Source organism: Macrotis lagotis, chromosome 2 (assembly GCF_037893015.1).
Source record: "Macrotis lagotis isolate mMagLag1 chromosome 2, bilby.v1.9.chrom.fasta, whole genome shotgun sequence".
Lineage (NCBI taxonomy): Eukaryota > Metazoa > Chordata > Mammalia > Peramelemorphia > Peramelidae > Macrotis > Macrotis lagotis.
In genome coordinates this window covers 192849871-192867779 of record NC_133659.1, presented here as the reverse complement: position 1 = coordinate 192867779, position 17909 = coordinate 192849871, and the positions used below count along the sequence as shown (strand labels likewise).

General features: G+C 36.7%; 1 protein-coding gene across 2 annotated transcripts in view; it reads right to left on the bottom strand.

Moving 5' to 3' along the window:
* The window catches only part of CALCOCO2 (calcium binding and coiled-coil domain 2), a 29621-nt gene extending 18992 nt beyond the window's left edge, over nt 1–10629 (bottom strand). For both annotated transcript variants that reach the window (XM_074224203.1, XM_074224204.1), the window contains exon 1: nt 10432–10629. In XM_074224203.1, coding sequence (XP_074080304.1) covers nt 10432–10611 — 180 coding nt within the window. In that variant the 5' untranslated portion in view covers nt 10612–10629. The remainder of the gene's footprint in view (nt 1–10431) is intronic.
* Nucleotides 10630–17909: the final 7280 nt, after the last annotated feature.

Below are 17909 nucleotides of genomic sequence, written 5' to 3'. Positions count from 1 at the left end.
CCTCCTTTAATAAGTCCTGGATCTATTATAAATTTACCTATCTAAATCATTTAAATATTTTTACATTTACATCTACCAGGATATAAAGTTCAACATCTTGGAATAACATCTTGGATGTGATAGATGATATGGACTAATCTTCTTGGTAAAAACAACTGAGGAAACTAAGAAGACAGAAATTATCTAACTTGTTTAAGTCAGTAAATTACTTGTCCTAATCAGTTGATTAGTGATAAAGCTATAATCAAGGTTTCCTGATACAAGACTAAAGATTTTTTAAAAAATACTAATCTATCACATAATTACTATTTCTATGTCAAGAAATTTTCCTTCAAACTTTGAGTCTCAATAATATTTTGGGAATCTGGTATATATACCACTCATAATTTAATACATTAAAACTTTTCACATTTGCATAGTGCTTTATATACCAAGCATATCTTTCACAACAGCTTTGTGAAATAAGCACTGCAAGTATTACTAATGCCATTTACAGATAAGAAATTGAATCTCAGAGGAATTCAGTAGTTTGTCCTTGGTCACACACAGTTAGGATCAGAACCTAGAACTAGCCAACATCTTGCTTCTCAATAGGAAATTGCAAAAAATGTTAAAATATCAGCATGGCTATAAAAATACTGCTTCCTTCATCTTCAACTTTCCAGACAAACCTTGTTATTTTGTCTTGTATTTTAGTAATCTGTTCTCACATGGAAGTTGTTCTATCCCTTTGACCCTTTTACTGTTCTTCTCTGGACCCTTGGTAGAGTTTTTATTTTAATACTGAAAGTATAGTAAATCCAGATGCAGATATACTATGGTGGGAATTCCTTTGGTTTATTAAGTTTTAGTTATTTTTATAAAGGTAAGATTCATGTTTGATTTCAAATATCTTTTCTGATAATGTTGATAGTAGGAAATCAGTAATTACTAAAATCAGGAAATACAACTGTTTTCAATATTACTCTGGGCAAATGGAAATTTCAAAATATTTCTTTTATGTATTCCAGTACTGATTAATAGATTTAAAAAACTTATCCTGGTTTGAATTATGGTACTATTACATAAAAATGGAGCAAAACTTTTGCCCTTGACTCCCCTTTTTACAATAAAAAACAATATTTTTGAGTTTTACAATTTTTCCCCCAATCTCACTTCCCACCCCTCCACAGAAGGCAGTCTGATAGTCTTTGTTTCATTGCTATACATTGATCAAAATTTAATGTGTTGAAAGAGAAATCATATCCTTAAGAAAAAATATGATAGCAAAATTATATAACTTTTTTGATTGAATTTTTTTTAGGGCTTTTTTTAGGTTTTTTTTTTTGCAAGGTAAATGGGGTTAAGTGGCTTGCCCAAGGCTACACAGCTAGGTAATTATTAAGTGTCTGAGACTGGATTTGAACCCAGGTACTCCTGACTCCAGGGCCGGTGCTTTATCCACTACGCCACCTAGTCGCCCGGACTACACCACCTACCCGCCCCGTTGATTGAATTTTTTAAGAAAGATTTTATTTATTGTGAGTTTTACAATTTCCCCCCTAATCTTGCTTCCCTCCCCCCCACCCCCCACAAAAGGCAGTCTGTTAGTCTTTACATTGTTTCTATGGTATACATTGATCTAAGCTGAATGTTATGAGAGAGAAATCATATCCTTAAGGAAGAAAAATAAAGTATAAGAGATAGCAACATTACATAATAAGATATAATTTTTTCCCCCTAAATTAAAGGTAATAGTCTTTCTCTGGATATAGATGGTATTCTCCATTGCAGACAGCCCAAAAATTGTCCCTGATTGTTGCACTGATGGAATGAGCAAGTCCATCAAGGTTGATCATCACCCCCATGTTGCTTTAGGGTGTACAATGCTTTTCTGGTTCTGCTCATCTCACTCAGCATTAGTTCATGCAAATCCTTCCAGGCTTCTCTGAATTCCCATCCCTCCTGGTTTCTAATAGAACAATAGTGTTCCATGACATACATATACCACAGTTTGCTAAGCCATTCCCCAATTGAAGGACATTTACTTGACTTCCAATTTTTTGCCACTATAAACAGGGTTGCTATGAATATTTTTGTACAAGTGATGTTTTTACCCTTTTTCATGATCTCTTCAGGGTATAGGCCCAGTAGTGGGATTGCTAGATCAAAGAGTATGCACATTTTTGCTGCCCTTTGGGCATAATTCCAAATTGCTTTCCAGAAAGGTCGGATGAGTTCACAGCTCCACCAACAATGTATTAGTGTCCCAGATTTCCCCGTATCCCTTCCAGCAATGATCACTATCCATTCTGGTCATATTGGGCAGTCTGAGAGGTATGAGGTGGTACCCCAGAGATGCTTTAATTTGCATTTCTCTAATAAGCAATGATTTAGAGCAATTTTTCATATGACTATGGATCGCTTTGATTTCCTCATCACCTTTGTATATCCTTTGACCATTTGTCAATTGGGCAATGGCTTGTCTTTTTTTTTTTTTAATTTGACTCAGTTCTCTATATATTTTAAAGATGATTCCTTTGTCAGAAATACTAGTAGTAAAAGTTGTTTCCCAATTTACTACATTTCTTTTGATCTTGGTTACAGTGGTTTTGTCTGTGCAAAAGCCTTTTAATTTAATGTAATCAAAATTATCTAGTTTGTTTTTAATAATGTCCCATCTCTTTCTTGGTCATAAACTGCTTCCCTTTCCATAGATCCAACAGGTATACTACTCCTTGATCTTCTAGTTTGCTTATAATATTTTTTTTAATGTCTAAATCCTATATCCATTTTGATCTTATCTTGGTATAGGGTGTGAGGTATTGGTCTAATCCAAGTTTCTTCCATATTAACTTCCAATTTTCTCAACAGTTTTTATCAAAGAGACAGTTTTTATCCCAATAGCTGGACTCTTTGAGTTTATCAAACAGTAGATTACTATAATCATTTCCTGCTATTGTACCTAGTCTATTCCACTGATCCACCATTCTATTTCTTAGCCAATACCAGACAGTATTGATGACTGATGCTTTATAATATAATTTTAGATCTGGTAGAGCTAAGCCACCTTCTTTTGTACTTTTTTCCATTAAATCCCTGGAGATTCTCAACTTTTTATTTCTCCATATGAATGTACTTACAATTTTTTCTGCATCTCTCTCATTTCTTTTCCCAGTTTTTCTTCTAACTCCCTCATTTGATTTTCAAAGTCTTTTTTGAGCTCTGTCATAGCCTGAGCCCAATTTCTGTTTTACTTGGAGTCTTTAGATGCAGGAGCTTGTGCTCCCTCATCTTCAGACTGAGTATTTTGATCCTTCTTGGGCTCATTTGCAAAATATTTCTCAATGGTGTTCCTCTTATTTCTCTGCTTGCTCATTTTCCCAGCCTGGGCCTGGTTTTGGGGTGCTTTCTGAGCTTTTGGGACACTCCCACAAGGGTCTCAGTGTGTGAGGCTCTGTCCTCCCTCCTGGTCTATGAATGACCATAAGCGCCTCCCTCTGCCAGGGGGCTGAGGTGGGGGGGCCCTAGACTGTGATCAGGATCTGAATGTGGTCAGAGCCCCAGAGTCCTGTTCCAGGGGCAGAGGACAGAGCTCGGCAGTCTCTCTCTCTTCACTCCCCTCCCTCAGCTCAATGGGCTCATGCCCTGGGGGCTCCTGCTTACCGCTCCGCCTGCTTCCGTTTCTGGGGTCTGGGCTGCCAAAAGACCAAGCTGCTGGCTGTGTGCCCTGAGGGCTGGGCTCCAGAGGTCCCCTGCTGTTCCCCCACTTTGTGCCTGGTGCTCCCCGGGGTGCAGCTCAGGAGACTCCCCCGTTGCTGTGAGCTGGGGCGCCCAGCGCCCTGGGGCTGCCTCCAGGAGGCTGAAGTTCTTTTGCTCTGGCAGGCCGCCCCTCCGACCCCGGGGAGCAGAGCCTTTCTGCTCTTTTCCAGGTTACCTTGAGTAGAAGAGCTGCCTCCCTGGGTCCCTTTGTGGGTTCTGTCTCTTGAAAGTTTAGTTAGAGTCCTTAGTTTTGAAGTTTTATCAGAGAGCGCCTCAGACTCGATTCTTTCTTGTCGCCATCTTGGCTCTGCCGCCCCCCCCACTTACAATTTTTTCTAACTCATTAAAGTAATTTTTTTGAATTTTGATTGGTAGGGCATTAAATAAGTAGTTTAATTTAGGCAGAATTGTCATTTTTATTATATAAGCTCAGCCTATTCATGAGCAGTTGATATTTGCCCAGTTATTTAAATCTGATTTTATTTGTGTGAGAAATGTTTTGTAGTTGTTTTCAGAGTTTCTCAGTCTGCCTTGGCAGGTAGACTCCCAAGTATTTTATATTGTCTGAGATTACTTTAAATGACATTTCTCTTTCTAGCTCTTGCCGCTGTATCCTGCTAGTAATATATAGAAATACTAAGGATTTATGGGGGTTTATTTTATATCTTGCAACTTTGCTAGTTACTAATTGTTTCTAGTAGTTTTTTAGATGATTTTTTTGGATTCTCTAGCTATACCATCATGTCATCTGCAAAGAGTGGGAGTTTTGTCTCTTCCTTCCCAATTCTAATTCCTTCAATTTTTTTTTCTTCTCTTATTGTTGAAGCTAACAGTTCTAATACAATATTGCATAGTAGTAGTGATAATGGGCATCCTTGTTTCACCCCTGATCTTACTGGGAATGCCTCTAGCTTAATCCCATTGCATATAATACTTGGTGATGGTTTCAGATAGATGCTGTTAATCATACTTTTTTAAAATTCTCATTTTATTTTATTTTTTAAATTTATTTTTATTAAAGATACTATTTGAGTTTTACAATTTTCCCCCCATCTTACTTCCCTCCCCCACCCCCCACTGAAAGCAATCTATCAGTCTTTATTTTGTTTCCATGTTGTACATTGATCCAAATTGAGTGTTGATGAGAGAGAAATCATATCTTTAAGGAAGAGACAAAAAGTCTAAGAAAAAACAAGATCCAACAATAAGATATCTGTTTTTTTCCCCCTAAATTAAAGGAACAGTCCTTGAACTTTGTTCATATTCCTTTATCTGGATACAGATGGCACTCTCCTTTGCAGATAGCCCAAAATTGTTACCAATTGTTGCACTGATGGAATGAGCAAGTCCATCAAGGTTGATCATCACCTCCATGTTGCTGTTAGGATGTACAGTGTTTTTCTGGTTCTGCTCATCTCACTCAGCATCAACTCATGCAAATCCCTCCAGGCTTCCCTGAAATCCCATCCCTCCTGGTTTCTAATAGAACAACAGAGTTCCATGACATACCTATACCACAGTTTGCTAAGCCATTCCCCAATTGAAGGACATTTACTTGATTTCCAATTCTTTGCCACCGCAAACAGGGCTGCTATAAATATTTTTGTACAAGTGATGTTTTTACCCTTTTTCATGATCTCTTCAGGTTATAGACCCAGTAGTGGTATTGCTGAGTCAAAGGGTATGCTCATTTTTGTTGCCCTTTGGGCGTAGTTCCAAATTTCTCTCCAGAAAGGTTGGATGAGTTCACAGTTTCACAAAAAGTGTAATACTATCCCAGATTTCCCACAACCCTTCCAACAATGATCATTATTCTTTCTGGTCATATTGGCCAGTCTGAGAGGTGTGAGGTGGTACCTTAGAGAAGCTTTAATTTTCATTTCTCTAATAATTAATGATTTAGAGCAATTTTTCATATGGCTATGGATTGCTTTGATCTCCTCATCTGTAAATTGCCTTTGCATATCCTTTGACCATTTGTCAATTGGGGAATAGCTTTTTGACTCAGTTCTCTGTATATTTTAGAAATGAGTCCTTTGTCAGAATCATTAGTTGTAAAGATTGTTTCCCAATTTACTACATTTCTTTTGATCTTGGTCACAGTGGTTTTATCTGTGCAAAAGCTTTTTAATTTAATGTAATCAAAATCATCTAGTTGGTTTTTGGTGATGTTATCCAACTCTTCCTTAGTCATAAACTGCTCCCCTTTCCATAGATCTGATAGGTAAACTAGTCCTTGATCTTCTAATTTGCTTATAGTATTGTTTTTTTTATGTCTAAATCCTGTAATGGTTTAGATCTTATCTTTTTTTTTTTTTTATGTTTTTGCAAGGCAAATGGGGTTAAGTGGCTTGTCCAAGGCCACATAGCTAGGTAATTATTAAGTGTTTGAGACTGGATTTGAACCCAGGTACTCCTGACTCCAGGGCTGGTGCTTTATCCACTCCACCACCTAGCCACCCCTTGGATCTTATCCTGGTAAAGGGTGTTAGGCGTTGGTCTGTTAATCATTCTAAGGAACAATCCATTTATTTCTATGTTCTCTAGTGTTTTTAGTAGGAATGGAATTGTTGTATTTTGTCAAAGGCTTTTTCAGCATCTACTGAGATAATCATATGATTTCTGATAGGTTTGTTATTGATATAGTTATACTAACAGTTTTCCTAATATTGAACCAACCCTTCATTCTTGGAATAAATCCTAGGATAACTTGCTGTAATTGCTTTGCTAAGATTTTAAGATTTTTGCATCTTTCTTTGTTTTGACTCTTGCTGATTTACATATCAGCACCATATTGGTGTCATAGAAAGAGTTTTATTTATTAGTTCAATAGTTTTCTTGCTTTCGATTTTACTAATTTCTCCTTTAATTTTCAGAATTTCTAATTTGGCATTTAATTGGGGATTTTTACCCTGCCCCTTGTTTCTGACTCAGCTGAGGTCCTAAATGCCTGTCAAGAGTCAGAACATCTCTATTAATCTTTAAGGCTCAAAACCCTACAGCCTCAGAAGGTACCAGTAATACTAAAGAAGCTAGTTCTATTTTTTTTTTTTAGGTTTTTGCAAGGCAAATGGGGTTAAGTGGCTTGCCTAAGGCCACACAGCTAGGTAATTATCAAGTCTGAGACCGGATTTGAACCCAGGTACTGCTGACTCCAGGGCTGGTGCTTTATCCACTCTGCCACCTAGCCACCCCAGCTAGTACTATTTTGGCTATAGACACCCAAAAGAATATCAATCTGACTGTCTCTAGGTTTGCCTCATCAATGAGTTTTAGTATTCTAAATGACTGAAGAAAAGAAGTTGAGTATTTTATTTTGTTTTTAAGGAAAGGGGTATGAGTTTGTGCATGGATGGGTGCGCAAGCACCCAGGGACAGCTCCTCTTTCACTGTACAATCAGGAAAGGTGTTTAGTTTCAGGAGGAGCAGCATCAGCTCAAAGGTATATAACATACAGATGTCAAACATAAAGTCAGTACTAATGGCAACCCTACAGTGTAAACAACAGATTTGACCTTTACCATTGGTCTCTGAAATATCCAAATTTGCCAGATAGTAGTGTTGGGAGGATATCTATCATAAAAAAATTAAGAAGTGCTTCTTCTTGATTGTCAGGGTTAATTAAAAATTGGAAAAGGTTGTCAACTGAAATGATGAATTTTCTGTCATTGGACTCTTAAAAAAAAAAGAAGGGGGCAGAGCCAAGATGGCAGAGTGAAGGCAGCATTTCCCCAGAACTCCCTCCCCCAACCCCCAAAAAAGAAAGGATGGCTCTAGCCAAAATTTAGAGGGGCAGAACCCACAGGAAGACTGAGTGAAAGGTGTGTTTCACCAGGTTGGAAAAAAAGCCTAGGCACAGCCCAGCCCAGCCCAGCCCAGCCCAGCCCAGCCCAGCCCAGCCCAGCCCAGCCCAGCCCAGTGCAGTGAAACCCAGAGATCACTGCTTGAAGGAGTGGGAGAGAATTCTGCTGCACCTGGATGAGTGTGGAGTGAGAAGCATGACCACAGAATCTGCAGCAAGAATCTGGAGAAAGCAGCCTGCACCCCCAGAGACAGTAAGGGAAACCTGCAGAGATTTCTCTGCTCTCCCTGGGTAGGACTCTGCTGTTTGCATACACTCACATATGGGCCTCCATACTAAATAACCAAGCTGGATCTCTCCTTATAACCCCAAAGCAGAGGGTAGTGCTGTGGTCATCTACCTATCAAAGCACAGGTAAGAGAGCATAAGACCTTGGAGGAATAAAGGTCCCAGTGGGGTGTCCCAAAAAAAAACAACAACCCCAAAGCCTTGGAAAAGTGTTGTAAATTAGTCTTGGGCTGAGGAAATGAGTAAACAACAGAAAAAGAAGAATCTGACTATAGAGAATTACTTTAGTCCCATGGAAGATCAAAATACATACTCAGATGATGACAAAATCAAAGCTTCCATTTCCAAAACCTCCAAGAGAAACAGAAAATGGGCTCAGACTATGGATGAACTCAAAAAGACTTTGAAAAGCAATTAAGGGAGGTGGAGGAAAAATTGGGAGTAGAAACAGATCCAGAAGAAATAATTTAAAAATTATTGGGCTATCTGAAAGCTATGACCAGGAGAAGAGCCTAGACTTTGTTTTTCAAGTAATAATACAGCAAAATTTCCCTGAGATCCTAGAAGCTGAGGGTAAAATAGAAATCAAGAGAATTCACCAGTTAACCCCTGAAAGAGATCCCAAAAGAAAAACTACCAGGAATATTATAGCCAGATTCCAAAACTCCCAAATCAAAGAGAAAATTCTAAAAGCTGCCAGAAACAAACAATTCAACTACTAAGGTTCCGTAGTCAGGATTACACAGGATCTGGCAGCATCTACATTAACGGCTCATAGGGATTGCAATATGATATTCAGGAAGGCAAAAGATCTTGGTTTACAACTGAGAATCAACTACCCAGAAAAATTAATCCTCTTTCAGGGGAAAAGATGGACTTTCAATGAAACAAGGGACTTTCATACTTTCCTATTGAGGTGACCAGAGCTGAACAGAAAGTCTTATCTCCAAGTACAGGATTCTGGTGAACCATAGAGGGAGTGGAAGAGAGGGACTAACTATGAAGAAGTTGATGATGTTGAACTGCACAGGAAGAAGATATTGATAACTCATATGAACTTTCTCATTTATAAGAGCTGTTAGAAAGAGATAAATAGACAGGACATAGGAAGGAGTGGAATATAATGGTATGATGTGGTAAAGGGATGGAGTCAATGGGTGATGGGGGAAAGTATTGGAAGGAAGGAAAAGGAGATGAAGAAGAAGCTGAGAGATTTCACAAAAGAGTCAAGCTTTTTCAATGGAGGGGAGGAGGGAAGGCAAAGGGGAATGAGTGAGCCTTTATTCTCATTGGAAATGGCTCAGGGAGGAAATGACATACACACTTAATAGGGTGAGGAAATTTATCTTGGCCTGGAGAAGGATGGGAGGAAAGGGATGGGATGAAGGGGAATGGGGGGAAGGAAGGGGGGAATAGGTGATAGAAGAGAGGGAAGATAGAGGGAGAGGGTACTCAGATTCAACACGCTTTTGGACAGGGCCAGGATGAAAGGAGAGAGAGAGAAAAGAATAAATGAGAGTGGGGAGAAATAGAGTGGAGGTAGAGCTAGTAATAGCAACTGAGGGAAAAATCCTGAAGCAACTTCTCTGCTGGACTTATGATAAATAAAGCAACTCATCCCAGAGACAGAGCCATTGAAATCTGAACACAAACTGAAGTACAATTTTTTTTTCTCTCTCTCATCTTCTTGGCAGGGAGGGAGTTTAATGTTTATTCTTATGTTTACTCTTATAACATTCAATTTACATCAAGGTATGGCAGGCATGGAAACAATGTAGAAACTGTCAGACAGCCTTCTGTGGGGGGGAGGGAAGGGAGGAGGGGGAAAAATTGTAGAATTCAGAGTCTCGCAAAAAATGATGGGTACATATTACTATTGTATATAATTGGAAAACATATAGAATGTTAAAATGAGAGAAAAAATAAAATTTAAATTAAAAATTTAAATTTAAAAATTAAAAAAAAGAAGAAAGAATATCTTCTTTTTAGGTGATTTAGGCAAAGATTTGGGTAGAACTAAGGATCTACCCAGATTACCTCCCAAGCTCTCCTAGTGAAATTTCAAATAACTTAGCTAAATTATTTCAAAGAAATTAATTGACACACTGAATTCTCTATTAGGCTACTATAATAAGAGCAAGAAGATAGAGGTATGGAAGAAAGGAGTGGGAAGTTCAAAAGAAAACATTTGGAATAAAATAAAAATTAAAAAAATTTGAAATGCATTGTGATATTTTGGAACAATCACATGTTCTGTAATGGATGGTTCAGGCTAATAATGAAAATAAATAAGCATTAGTAAACAGGAGGAACCCATTCTAGGATTTTAAAAATTGACTATATTAAAAAAAAATCCACAATAAGTAACACAAACAAGAGTGGCTAGGTGACACAGTGGATAGAACACCAGCCCTGGAGTCAGGAGTACCTGAGTTCAAATCCAGCCTCAGACACTTAATAATTACCTAGCTGTGTGGCCTTGGGCAAGCCACTTAACCCCATCTGCTTTGCCAAAAAAAAAAAAAAAAGTAACACAAACAGTAACTGAGATTCAACTATAGTTCATGAGCTCTTAGTATTTAAAAGTTTTAATCTCTTACCCTAAAGATGCCAACCCAGTCCTTCCGGCGGGGAATGAAATGCTGAGAGAAGGTGTAATGACATATGATGTCTCCTCCAGGGATATAAAACTTCTCCATATTGTTAAAGACGATCTGAGAGAAATGGCAATGATCCAGTAGGACAGCTGATGTTGGGGGTTCCTCGCCTGTCTCTTCCATGGTGGGGGGGGGGGTGTCCTGTAAAGGAATGAGGGGCATGATAAGAGAAGGAGGAAATAGCTGGCTGAAAAAAAAGAGAAATCTGGGATCTCACCCAGGGAACATTCTGGACCCATCTGAGGTGATTCCAGAAAGCACAAGCCAGAAGATTATGTGGAATACAACCATTTTCCCATTTCAGTTTAAGCCATTTCACTCATGATTTCCACTATCAAAGGAAACCTGCTATTATTTTCTTTCTTTTTTTTAATATTCTGAACTTAAAATAACAAATGAAAGAAAATAAAACTTTTCATATTTGAAGCAGACTAGAAGAGTCTGTATAAAACTGGTAATATCTATTATGAATGGTTGACTTAAAAACAAAAGTAAAGTGCTCCTTCCAAATCTAGCCTGCTTGTTTGTGTGTTTCCTTCTAAATTTCCTAATATTTTCAACCATCTTGCCATGGCCAACTCTCTTCTCTAAATGTACTGGGCTTCCTCCTCAGCTAGGAGTCAGCCTGTTTGCCTTGTGCCAAGGATAAAATGTAGACAATATATGAGATGAGTGTTTTGTAAATAAAAGCATTATGTAAAACATGAAAAGTATTATATTATAAATAATAAAGCTTCCCACACCTCAACCACTCACCTAACTTTCAAACTGGTTACACCCTGAAGTGAAAATTAAAATTTCTCCAATTCTTAACTGAACAGCACAGCATAATGACTCATACTCTGTAGAGATTCAATATTTATTGTACTGGACCTGAGGAGGCAACAATCCCACATATCCAAAAACATGTCATTTCTTATAAAATCATATGCTGGAACAAAACAACCTGCCACAATATGTGTCAGCAGCTAAGAGTCACTGCTACCTCTTGGTAACAGCTGATCCCACTGAGCTTATTTCCTGGTCTTATCTGACACAAATGCTATGGGATCTTCTCTGTATTCCAGTAAAACTTTGTTCTTCTGTTTTGGTTAAGGAAAGGGTCAAGAATGAAGAATTTCATGAGATGAATTGGCTTCTGTTCTTGGGTTTGATCAAACAAGGAATTATGTGAACCAGTGTTTATTTTATGCTAGGGCTAAACCCACATCCTCAATTTTAATCTCAGATCTGCTTTTCTTAGAGGGAAAGGCCACAGTTTTGGATGGGGTTAGAACTACTTCACTGCAGATAAACCACAGTCTATGTGATTAGTATCTCTCGGTGTGTTATGAGAGGGTGGGAATATTCTTGATGTGCACTGATTCCTAAGAGCATCCCAGACTCATTAAGTCCTTTCTTCAGTCCCAGTAACAAGTTAGTCAAGCATGCTCAGTTCTCTCCCACACCTATTGATGTTGTTTCGTTCTCAAAGAAGATCAAGATATCAGGGAGGTGATGTTATGACAAGTGCATAAATTGGATTTGAGTGAGGGGATGCTGTGCTAAGGTCACCAGCCTCACTTTCTCCTCCAGGGCCAACTGGGTCCAGTGGCCAGACAACTGGAGAAGGCTCTGGATGTGAGGCAGTCAGGACTAAGGGACTTGCCCAAGGTCACATAACTAGTGACAAGTGTCTGAGACCGAATTTGAACTCAACTCCTCTTGACTTCAGGGCCAGTGCTCTATCCACTTTGTCACCTAGCTGCTCCCAATGAACTGGAGTGTAAAAAAGCTGGCAGGCAAGAGCAACCTAGAGATAAGTATCTGATAACATGTCCCTCAGATAAGTGCCAGTCACTATAATTCAAGTAGCTTAGTTAAGTAACTACCAGGAAATTTGGGGAAAAAGAGCTTTGTTCCCAGACCTATCCAGCAACTAGTTGTTTGCCCTGAAGCAAGGAACTTAATATGGGGCAAGGATTGGGGAGGGTGAAGGGAGTAGGGAAAGATTAAAACTGCCAAATCAATTAAAAAAAAACAGGCACTGACATATTGGTAGAGTAGGAAAAGCAAAGTACTGAATGATATACTAGAGGTTGAATTGAGTAAGGTAAATATACAAGTTTGTACTCCACCACCATTAGCTAACTTTACATGGAGAAAACTTGATTCTCCTGTTCTGGTATCAATCTCTAAAAAACACTGTCAAACTCTCTTCCAAATGGTTTCCTATTATTTACTCTGATCCAATGATCTAACTACTGGCATTATATATGTCTTGAGCACATTGGTAGTTAAGAGGTATAGTGACTAGAGTGCCAGACTTGGAATCAAAAATATTTAGTTCAAATTTTGCCTGGGACACTTAATAGCTATGTAGCCCTAGGCAAGTCCAGTCATTTAATTTAACCTCAATCAGTTTCATGTTTTCTCATCTGAAAAATAAGCATAATAACAATACTTGCTTCACTGAGTTGATGTGAAGATCAAGTAAGTTAACTTATGTAAAAGGATTTTTGCAAAACTTAAAATATTACATCTTAGCTATTGTTATGTTACTAAATGGTTTTTAAAACTATCTTTACAAAAATAGAGCTTTATATGTAATATCTAAAAACTGGAAGCAATTAAGTACCATTAGAGAATGACTGAAGAAAATGTGGTATACTAAAGCAATGAAATATTTTTATGCTGGGAAAAGAAAAAAAATACAAATAAAAGAAATACAGAGAGGTTTATACAAAGAAGTACAGAGGAAAGAAAGGCAAATCTGTAGGATATACTCATTTACAATAACAATATAATGGTAGCAACAAAACTTTTAAAGAATCCAGATGGAAAAGGGGACAGAACTACATGAGTTATTATTTTGTCAGTCAGACACATACACAACTGTCTAGAGTTTATAGTTTCACAGGGGATATTATTTTTAATTTTGCTTATTTGCTTATTGGCATTTGTTAAATATTTTGACAATTTAAAAAACCTAATGTATATCACTTTTGTATGGTAGGACCTAATGAGGGTATAATGACAACACAACTCATTCCCCATCCTGGGGGGGGGGGGAAGACCTCAAGAGCCCATATCCTATTGAAAACAGAGCACTTCAGTATTCTATGAAGAAAAGGAAAACACTTTAAAGAAAGACATACTGCCATAAAAAAGAAGACAAAACAAGCTCCCTTTTAATTCATCTAAAAATCAATTGTCCTCTGAGAAAAGCCAAGAGCCCTAACCTCTTATTAGAAATTTAACAACTCTATAGGGTGAAGTTTTGTCTCAAGAGGAATTACTAAAGGACTCAAGAGTACACCCAAAGATCCATATATTTGAAAGGAACTCAAAAGGATTTGAAATGAAGTATAGAAATATATCTTTCTGGCTAGGCAAATCAAGTGACTGGAGAGCAATGATAAATGATAATAATGATAATGATAATAAATAATGATAAATGATAATAAATGATGATAAACCAGTTGCTTGTTCCTCTTGTAGAATGAAGACAGTCATTTTTATGCCTAGAACATAATGGTACCAGCTAAGGCAATTTAGGAAATACCCATTTTAGTCTCTCTCCCTGGAGAATGAATGGTATTTGCTAATTTTTCACAATTATGAAAAGATAGTTTTCAACATTTATTTTTGGTAAAATTTTGAGTTCCACATTTTTCTCCTTCTCTCCCCTCTCCCCATGACAGGGAGTAATCTGATATAGGCTATACAAGTACAATCATATTAAACATATATCTATATTAATCATATTGTGAAAGAAGAATCAGAAAAGGGAAAAAATCCGTAGGAAAGAAAAAAGATACAACAAAATTTTAAGAAGAGAACATAGTATGCTTTGTCCTGCATTCAGGCTCCATAGTTCTTTCTCTGGATGTTGGGTGGTATTTTCCATACAAGTCTTTTAGAATTATCTTTGATCACTGTTTTGCTGAGAAGAACTATCATAGTTGATCATCACACAATGTTGCTATTACTATCTACAATGATCTTCTGGTTCTGTCCACTTTACTTGGTATCAGTTCATGCAAAGCTTTCCAGAATTTTCTGAAATCTGCCAGTTTATCAATTCTTACAGAACAAGAGCACTAGCTAACATTCATATACCATAATTTGTTCTGCCATTCTCCAATTGATGAGCATCCCTTCATTTTCCAATTCTTTGTCACCACAAAAAAGAGCTGCTATAAATATTTTTGTGGATGTGAGTGTTTTCCCCTTGCTTATGATCTATATCTTTGGGATATAGACCTAGTAGTGGTATTGCTGGATCAAAGGGTATGCGTAGTTGGTTTTTTTTTTTTAATTTTATTTATTTGAGGCAATTGGGTTAAGTGACCAGCCCAAGGTCACATGCTAGGCAATTATTAAGTGTCCGAGGACAGATTTGAACTCCAGTCCTTCTGACTCCAGGACTGATACTCTATCACTGCACCTCCTAGCTGCCCCTGGGTATGCATAGTTTTATAGCCCTTTGGGCATAGTTCCAAATTGCTCTCCAGAATGGTTGGATCAGTTCACAACTCCACCACTGCAGTCCCAGTTTTCTCATACCCCCTTCAAAATTTATCATTTTCCTTTTCTGTCATGTTAGCCAATCTGATAAGTGTGAGATGGTACCTTAGAGTTATTTAATTGCATTTCTTTACATTTAGAGAATTTTTTATGACTATAGCTTTAATTTCTTAATCTAAAAACTGCCTGTTCATATCCTTTGACCATTTATCAATTGGGGAATGATTTGTAGTCTTATTAATTTGATTCAAATATTTTAGAAATGAGTCCTTTATCAGAAATGTTGACTGCAAAAATTGTTTCCCAGCTTTCTGCATTCCTACTAATCTTGGTTGCCTTGGTTTTGTTTGTGCAAAAACATTTTAATTTAATATAATTAATTTTATTTTATATCTTATAGTGCTTTCTATCTCTGGATTAGTCATAAACTTCCCCTATCCATAGATCTGCATATAAACTATTCCTTATTCTCCTAATTGGTTTTATGGTATCATCTTTTATGTATAAATCATATACCCATTTCAATTTTATTTAGGATATGAAATGTTAGATCTATGCCTAGTTTCTGCCACACTATTTTCCAATTTTCTCAGCAATTTTTGTCAGATAGTGAGTTATCCCAGAAGCTAGAGTTTTTGGGTTTATCCAACAGTAGATTATTATAGTAATTTACTATTTGACTATTTACTAATTTACTATTTGACTATTTTGATGGCTACCACTTTATAATATAGTTTTAGATCTGGTATGGCTAGGCTACTTTCCTTTGCATTTTTTCCTTCCATAATTCCTTTAATATTCGATTTTGTTTCTAATTTTTTCTAACCCTATAAAATAATCTTTTGGTAGTTTAATTGGTATGGTACTGAATAAATAAGATTAAGTAGAACTGTCATTTTTATTATATTAGCTCTGCCTATCCCCATTAGTAATTGATATTTTTCCAATTGTTTGTTTATCTGAAAAGTTTTAAAATTGTGTTCATATAGTTCCTGAGTTTGTTTTGGCAGGTGGACTCCCAAGTATTTTATGTTGTCTACTTTTATTTTAATGGATTTTTTCTACCTTTTGCAGATGGGCTTTGTTGATAATATAATAATATTATGATAATATAAAGAAATACAATTTTGCCAAACTTGCTAACTACTTCTCAAGTAGTTTTTTTGTTGATTTTCTAGGATTCTCTTGAGTATACTATTTATTGTCTACAAAGAGGTTGTTTTCTCTTTGCCTATTACAACTCCCTCAATTTCTTTTTCTTCTCTTATTGCTAAAGTTAACATTTCTAGTACAATATTGTTAAGTGGTGATAACTGGAATCCTTGTTTCATTTCTGATCTTACTGGGAATGCTTCTAGCTTCTCCCGATTACATGTAATACTCCTGATAGTTTTAGATATAACCCGCTTATCAGATCTCTGCTAATTTTCAATTAAACAAAATGAAGATGGAGACCACTGTAATCAAACATGTGGTATGTTAGAAATAGAAAAATAAATGTAAAACAGAAAAAAGGAGAAACACAGAGATTATTTGAACATGAACTGCTTTTTTATAAAAAATCCAGATTGTATCAACAAAGACTGACAATTACAACTACTAGTCTTAGAACTGAAGCAGTGCATTAAGAAAGAAGGAAGAAACAGAGGAGGAAAAGTAGAAAAGAAGTTAAAATAAAAGCTTAGGAAACCTTGGATTGGTGGGATGAACTAACCAAGTAAGGCAATATTAGATCCTATATTTCCAAATTTGTTGTTTGAGTAGCTAGGTTCCTGATTTCTTTTTTATTTTTTTAGGTTTTTTTGCAAGGCAAATGGGGTTAAGTGGCTTGCCCAAGTCCACACAGCTAGGTAATTATTAAGTGCCTGAGACCGGATTTGAACCCAGGTACTCCTGATTCCAAGGCCAGTGCTTTATCCACTACGCCACCTAGCAACCCCTTAGGTTCCTGATTTCTAAGAAAGCTTAACACAACTCCATCTACTAGGCTATACAAAAATAATGCATTGTCCTTACAAGAGAGTTCTATATATATAACTAGTCCTTCTGCAGGACCCTACAGACTCAGGTGAAGCTTAGTTTTATGTTTCTTTAGGAATCAAAAAAGGAAGGAGGAATTCCATAGAATTAATTTGTAAAACCTCTCTTGTACTGCTTCCAACTCTGCTTTACCAAGAAAAAAAAAACAACCCAATCAAATCAATTGCAATTTTCTTAGGATTTTTCCTCATGGATGCTGAACTATCTTCAAGAAATGACATAATTACAAATAACAAGGTAAATAATGCCCTAAAGAATAGTCAAATAGCAAGAAAAGATCATTGTGTACAAAAACAATCATAGTAATAGTCATTTTTTAAAAAACACTGAAAACAAAAATGAAGAAAAGTAGTATATAGGACACACACCAGTAATATATATAAAGGCCAAGCTATGAGGCACTAAAATTCTAATCAAATACAAAAATAAACACGAGTATTATACTGTCAGAAGTTAGTATATCTCGATGCTAACCGCTTTGAATTAATTGTTTTTAGGAGTATACTCTGTAGTGTTAGTAGGAAAGGGTTTGTAGTATCAGAACAAATTATATCAATAATTTTTTTAAACAGTAAGAAAGAATTTTCACATTTGCCCTTTCATCCAGTGGGTGGGGCTGTTTCAAGAGAAATGAAACTGTCATTTCAAGAGAAATGATATTGTCTGAAGCTCTTCTGGCTCAGCTCATAAAGTGAAACTAGTGTTCAGAAATTCAGAAAAGAAACCAATCCTAAATTATCTGTACTAATTGGGGGCCAGGAAATGAATAACTAAAACTCAAATGATACATATATATATTTTTAGGTTTTTGCAAGTCAAATGGGGTTAAGTGGCTTGCCCAAGGCCACACAGCTAGGTAATTACTAAGTGTC